This window comes from Perca flavescens, chromosome 8 (genome assembly GCF_004354835.1).
Source record: "Perca flavescens isolate YP-PL-M2 chromosome 8, PFLA_1.0, whole genome shotgun sequence".
Classification (NCBI taxonomy): Eukaryota; Metazoa; Chordata; class Actinopteri; order Perciformes; family Percidae; genus Perca; species Perca flavescens.
This window is the reverse complement of record NC_041338.1, coordinates 20395551-20402699: the sequence shown is the minus strand read 5'-3', so window position 1 is coordinate 20402699 and position 7149 is coordinate 20395551. Positions and strand designations below refer to the sequence as shown.

The following is a 7149-nucleotide window of genomic DNA, read 5'->3' as shown; positions in this document are numbered from 1 at the left end:
TTCTATAGACAAAGAATTATGCAAAAGGCATTTCATGTAACTGTGCAGAATGATGTTGATAATGATGTATTGTGACATAGCTTAAATGCAGTGTTGGAATAAGTATATACAGAGTATACAGTATTGCTATGATCAGATTGTTGCTAGTCAATGTTTAATCTACTTTAGGGACATTAAGATTGAAAGTTCATTATTGACCTTGGAAACAGCATTTGACAAAAACTCTTACAAAAAGGTCCACATAGTAGCTAAACTGGAGCGTTCAACTGTATCACACCATCTTCCTCAGGAAATGTAATATCATGATGAAATATAAATGTTTCACATTTCCATCATTTCTTTAAGTACTTCTCATCTATGGCTTAAAAGAGTAGACCATGTGGAAAGATTGTCAAGACTAACTTTAAATCTCAATTTGTAAACCAACATGGACGATAGATCCTTAAAGTGCTAATAAAAAATGGGTATTTGAACATCTACATTTAAATGACAACTGCAAACTCTTTTGGCTGAGGAAGATTGTGTGATATGATGGAAAGCTCCAGATCAGCTGCAGAGTGGACCTGGTGGTGAGACTACCTAAAGGAAGTAAAAGGGGGGATTTTAGGGTTCAAATGTGTGTCATTTTTATTTAGTTAAGACTAAGAAAATCAACATAGCCCTTACACTGTGCTGTTATTTTGTACAAAGACAGTAGGCAAAAACCTTGCACTGAAAATGTTTTTCATTTGAGGGATATAAAGTGAGTTTTATCTCTGTCAAGCTACTCTGCTTTCTGTGTAGCTGGCACAACACGGTGCCATGTTCACCTTGCTTCTGGGCCCCTGTATCTATTCAGTGAGCCTAAACAGTCCAACAACTGTTTAGCCCAAGGGTGCATTCAACCTGAATTTAGAGTTTGCCTGCGATCTTCCACCATTGCATCTGGCTGAGGAGCTGAGTTGAGGTGCTTTATCTCCTTGCCCAGTCCAACTGCTGTCAGTGTCCCTCCCTCCTGCAGGCAGCCTCGAGGCATTGGCAGCAGATAAGAGGAAGAGCCCACAGCAGATCTGGTTTGAAAGAGAAAGGCTGTGAGGACACCAACTACAAATATAATTGCATTCATTTCTCAGAAACGACTTTCAAAAGATCATATTTTGGGGTATTTTTATAGCATTAGTCATCTTCTCTCCTCCACCAGTTTACTAGTTTGTAGGCCTATCTTGTAATTCAAAAGCTCTGTAAGTAGACAAACGTAGAGGGAAAAAAAGATGAATCATATATATTGGAAACTGCAATCTATCAACTTATGTTGACATAATTGTGTGGTGCAATGTTTTATTTCTTGTGTGTTGTTCCTGTGTTGAAACAAGGGCTTTTAATATAACTTCTCTTATATCTTTAATTAGGAGCACTCCTGGACTTGGACTACATTAAAACTAACTGTGTCTCTTCATTCTTTTAGTATGTACTTATACTTGTTTTGATAGTTTTGCGTATGAATAAACTGCATTCAAAATTCTACTTGAGAGTAAAAGTACCTAAGTATTACCAGCCAAATGTAGGCCTACTTAAAGTATAAAAAATAAAAGTACTCATTATGCAGAACCAGAATGTTAAATTGTGGAGCCCTCAATGTCGAATCTTTCATCTTTTGTGCACACAGTTTTGTTCAACAAGATAAAAAATAATTATTATTTTGGGATTTCAGGGGCTTTCCTGTTAGTTTTGTTGTGGGACAAGTTAAAAATTGGTGACCTTATTTAAATCCCAACATAGATGTGTACAACTTCAGCCTGAATAGGTCTAATCAGCCACATAAGAGAAAACACCTGTGAGGTTATGTAGTACCTCTAATCTATAATGTGTATGTATATATATATATATATATATATATATATATATATATATATATATATATATATATATATATATAAAAATTGTACTGAAATACAGTAGGCTACTTGAGTACATGTAGTTACTTTCCACCATTGTTAATAACTCACCAGCCAGAGAGAAGTTTCACAACTTGTTTGCCCAAAACTTGTTCTAATTAATAGCATATAGGCCAACTGATCTACAAAACATTAGGCCTAGGACATTATTTATTAACCCTTGATAAAGCCATTACAACTGATAAATCCTTTATAAAGGTTGAAAGTGGAACAACTCTCTACAGACTACATTTTCTCGTCCCTGTTAATTGCAGTCCACTGTAGGCTATTTACCAAGAAAATACACGAAGCCTGTACTAATTGTATCATGCCACTCTTTATCTTTTGTCCTATCGGCACTTTGGTGAAGCAAAGCATATAATGAACTCATTAGTCTCAGTCACGACCTAAAACTCCCCGCCAGGCCTGACAGAGCAGGCTGTGCGGTGTTTAGCTGTCGCTTTAAGACCGATTTCCCCCCATTGTCAAACAGTCGTGAGCAGGAAGAGGGAAACGAAAGCAGAGACCGAGGGAGCCCGACGTATTTAAACACGATGCTGCTGCCGCACAATAACGGTGACCACGGCTGCATACAGTGGAGCGCGTCTGCAGCCCGCTCAGTTAAAAAAGACGCACGGACACGGAGATCCCCGCAAGTGACCTTTTGATCGGATTGATGGTGTTTTAATTTACTAAACGGACAGTCCGCAAAGTCGCTGCAGGATGATAAAATATAGACTTGTGAGACATGTAAGTGTCACCGCGGGTCATTGCCTCAGGAAATGATGACAGTCTCCTCCATCATCGCTTAGCTGTTTAGAGTGAAATTGCCTTCTCTTGCGGCCATTTCCTCAATTGCTTATTAATTTAACACACGAAAAGCTTAAACCGGCGTCTTGGAGGCTGTGGGAGCAGGTGCAGCGCGTCTTGGCTTTGGTCTGCCCGCAGGCAGCTTCACAGGTAGCCGCTGCTGTGGACTCTGAAACCTAATCTGGATCCGGCTGGACATCATATCTTAGACATGACATCCACTATAGAGAGGAAGACACTGGAAGCCAATGAGTAAGTAGCTTATGCATAAACAGGCAATATTATTATTTCTGATATAAAAAGACATTCAAGGACGCATGCTTCATCATTGTGACAACTATCTCACGTGCTATAACTGCAGATGGCTGATAGCATGAGGTCAGGATTCTCCTGCTGATAGGCAAGACAAATTACCACGTTCATGTCCAGGAGCAGACTGTTAAAAGTGTGTTTAACAGGGAATAAAAATATCTCAAGTAAGAAAAAGTTCAGTGTGTGAGTGAAGGGTCCTAAAGGTAGCCTAAGATATTTAAGTCTGCAGGCGTTTTATTATAGGCTATTTTGCATAAAGGCATAATATGCTGTATATAGGAGGGCTTTCTCCTTCAAAAGCAGCTGCCTGCCAGGGTTCAGTAATTACAAACATGTGCATCCAAACATTATTCAGACATGATGAACTTTATTTAAATTCTAGTGGAAAAATTAAATACCAAATTTGTCAGGCTTTGAGCTGGTGCACAAGACATCAAAATTTACATTTGATTAATGGTGAAGCCACAAAAAACATGAAGAGGTCTTGGGTTTGAATATTTCACTAACCATCTTCAATGAAGAATTGGAACAACATATACAATATACATATACAATGTACAGACGATGTATAATATTGTCTGTATATTGTATATACAAGCTTAATGTTAAAATTAAAACTTCCTAATGGGAAAGAAAATTGTAACATTGAATTGTAAGGGGTTAATAAAGTAGCATTTATTTTGTGGCTAGAGTAATATATTTTACAATATCCAATGGCTCCCTCAGGTGGACAGCATCAAACTGCAATTGTAAGTAACTCAGGATGGACAGATTAGAATCAGTGGACCAATAAATGGCATTGCAAGACCATTTTGAAAAGTCTGGGCACTAAGCTCTATTGTTTTTGAAAATCTCAAAATATGAACAAATTAACAAACATTGTAGATAACAGGGGTAATTAAATGAATGAATAGAGAAAAATAACTAACATTTGATGTATCCCTAGAATATATTTGTTTTTCTGACCAGTTTTCTTTCTGGTCTAGGGAGCCGGTGGATGAGGTCCTCCAGATGCCCCCGTCTCTGCTGACATGTGGTGGGTGTCAGCAGAGCATCGGTGACAGATTCTTCCTAAAGGCCATCGAGCAGTACTGGCATGAGGACTGCCTGAGCTGTGACCTGTGTGGCTGTCGACTCGGGGAGGTGGGCCGCCGGCTCTACTACAAGCTGGGAAGAAAACTATGTCGGAGAGACTACCTCAGGTTGGTCCGATGGTGCAATGTTGTAACATTGTGATTTACAACAAGTATGTCTGTGTAGCCGAAACCTGTCATAGCCAGACCCCACTTGCTGTCAATCATCAATGAGCATTAGGTGACATGTTTCTTCCCTACGAAGAACATGGGCACTTTGATAACTTAGTATTGATTAATTAGTAATTGATTACAGGAGAAATAAGATGACAACTGAGGCAGTGGAAATCAAAGGTTCAGTAATAGAAATAGTGAACACATACAAGTATTTGGGCATTGTTTTTAATGATAGGCTAACATGGTCAGATCATGTTGACTTACTGATGAAAAAATTAAGTCCACGTGTATACTGTATGAGGAAGTTGCAGTCCTTTAAGGTGAATACAGATGTGGTGAGAATGTTTTTAATGTCAGTGATATGTAGTGTTTGGAGTTACTATGTGGTGGGTTGGGGTGGGAATGCTGCGATAAACCGAGAAGGCCAGGATTGATAGAGTGACTACAAGGGTTGGAAAAATGGTAGGAGAGTTAAATACAGTGGATCAAGTATATGACGACCGTCTGGCAAAAGTGACACAGAAAATAACGAGGGACCCAGGTCACCCTCTTCATGGTAATTTGACTGGCAGAGTTATGGAACGTAGTGGTAGGCTAAGGCCTCCTGTGACACAAACTAAGCGGTATGCTGTCTCTTTTATACCTCAACAATATCAGAGAGCACAACAAGCCCTTTAAACGTACATTATTATAAATTCTGTATTGTAATTATGCATTTCTATTGTTATTTTATATTGTATTATATTGTATTTATTGTATTGTATTATGAGGGTATGAGCACCTTAATTTCCATTTTTATGGATGAAATAAACTTGACTTTGACTTTGACTCACATACACTGTTCTGGTGCTATAAATACTTACAAATACACCAATAGTCCTGGATAAAGATGTGTTTAATCAAGTGACCACAAACAGAAATCAATAGTATTATTACAGTATAGCTCATATAGTATAGTATAGGTCAGCGAAATAGATCCACAGTAGCTAAATGGAGACTCAAGGGATTCCTTAAAGTTTCATGTTTTCGATCTCCTTCTCACTATTATGTTGATATCTTCTCATCCATTCAGGCTTTTCGGTCAGGATGGTCTCTGTGCTTCCTGTGAGAAGAGGATTCGAGCATTTGAGATGACGATGCGTGTGCGGGACAAGGTTTACCATCTGGAGTGCTTCAAGTGTGCCGCCTGCCAGAAGCACTTCTGCGTGGGTGACCGCTACCTGCTCATCAACTCAGACATTGTGTGCGAGCAGGACATCTTTGAGTGGACCAAACTCAACAATAACAACATGGTTTAGCAGATACTCTTGCTCAACATGAAGGAGCATCCCCCTGTCTTTTTCCCATGCTGGCTTTGAAAGGAACAAACCATTGGTAAACTGACTTGTTGCAGTCTGTGCAGGCTTTATCATGCATCTGACATTTACATGGAATAATTGTAACATTAAAAGAGAGGCTATATCTCTGCATGGCTCCCTGCTGGAGACTAATGAAGACTGCACCAGCAATAACAAAGCTTTTCATCTAAGGCTTCATCCTTAAATACAAAAAATGCTTAAATACTGAAAATACTTAAACATCCAATAATATTTGTTTTTTATACACATTGGAATTTTAGAACTTTAGCAATGAACAAAAACTAAATCTTTGTCAAGTTTCTTGTAGTCAAACACTGTTTCATCACCTCAGTCTGGTCCGGAGAATGAGAAGGAGGTTTTATTTTATGGATAGGTAATTTCCTGAGAATTATTACTATATTTGTATCGTTAATCTGAATCTGCAAAGTAACTTAAGTTATCAAATAAATGTAGTACAGTAAAAAGTCCTCTATATTTCCCTCTGAAACGTAGGCTATTGGAGTAGAAATATATAGTAGCAGAAAATGGAAATACTCAAGTACAAGTACCTCAAAATTGTACTTAAGTACATACTTGAATAAATTTACTTACATTCCACTACTGGTACTAATTATAGGGGAAATATAAACTTCATTGAAGGAACTGCTCTATTTTAAATCCAAGTAAATATTGATTCATTATTCATGAATTATTGGAAGTTTAATATTTCATATATGTTGAATTATACTTGCATGTTCAACCTGCTGCATTGACTATCTGCTTTTTATATGACTAGTTTTGTATGAAACTTCCCTAGGAAAATAGTAATAATTTATTAGTAAATTACAGACCTGTAAAATTAAACATTACCAGATTGTCATGTTACAAATGGAATACAAAGTCCATATTATAATGTCCCTGATCAGAACGATTGCACTGTATTGCCAGGTTCAACTGGTGGCGCCCTCTAGTGATCAAGGTATCCCATGCAATACTGATTTTACTGACTTTGGAGCTGTTTCCAGTCTGTCTTTTGTAATTGTTACACCTCTCTGGATATGCACCCATGGCTTTTTGAATATTTACTATTAAATACATTTCAAGTAGAGAAACAATGATAATCTTTGGCGTGAGTGTCTTCCTGTGAGTTACAGAGAAACTTAAAGGGATACGCCACCGTTTGTTAAAATAGGGCCTATCACGGTCTCCCCTAGCTGTAGATAGGTGGGCCAACACATTTTTTGTGCATGAATTGTTTTAGTCCGGTGCAACACCGGCAGCGCCGCCGTGAATGGAATCCTATGTTGCCGGTTAGCATGTTGTGAGTAAAAGTGAGCCAACAAAAGACAAAAAAACAACCTAATTACTTGCACTGAGACAAAAAATGCGTTGGCCCACCTATCTACAGCTAGGGGAGAACGTGATAAGCCCTATTTCAACAAACGTGGCATATTCCTTTAAAAATCATTCAAAGGAATAATTAAAACAGCCAAAAACAACAATCCATACTACTAATTCTAAGCAGGT

General features: G+C 38.1%; 1 protein-coding gene across 1 annotated transcript; it reads left to right on the top strand.

Annotated features, from left to right (window-relative positions):
- Positions 1–2356: 2356 nt before the first annotated feature.
- On the top strand, positions 2357–6729 carry lmo2 (LIM domain only 2 (rhombotin-like 1)). Its single transcript, XM_028585569.1, has 3 exons — positions 2357–2975; positions 4022–4237; positions 5358–6729. The coding sequence occupies exons 1-3, from the start codon at positions 2935–2937 to the stop codon at positions 5581–5583; spliced, it is 483 nt and encodes a 160-aa protein (XP_028441370.1). The 5' UTR covers positions 2357–2934; the 3' UTR covers positions 5584–6729.
- Positions 6730–7149: the final 420 nt, after the last annotated feature.

Bases quoted from the DNA above. Each gene is read 5' to 3' on its own strand.
- lmo2 (XM_028585569.1), top strand. From the start codon at position 2,935: ATGACATCCACTATAGAGAGGAAGACACTGGAAGCCAATGA. The intron at 2,976-4,021 runs GTAAGTAGCTTA...TTTCTGGTCTAG, and splicing joins AAGACACTGGAAGCCAATGA to GGAGCCGGTGGATGAGGTCC. The intron at 4,238-5,357 runs GTTGGTCCGATG...TCATCCATTCAG, and splicing joins TGTCGGAGAGACTACCTCAG to GCTTTTCGGTCAGGATGGTC.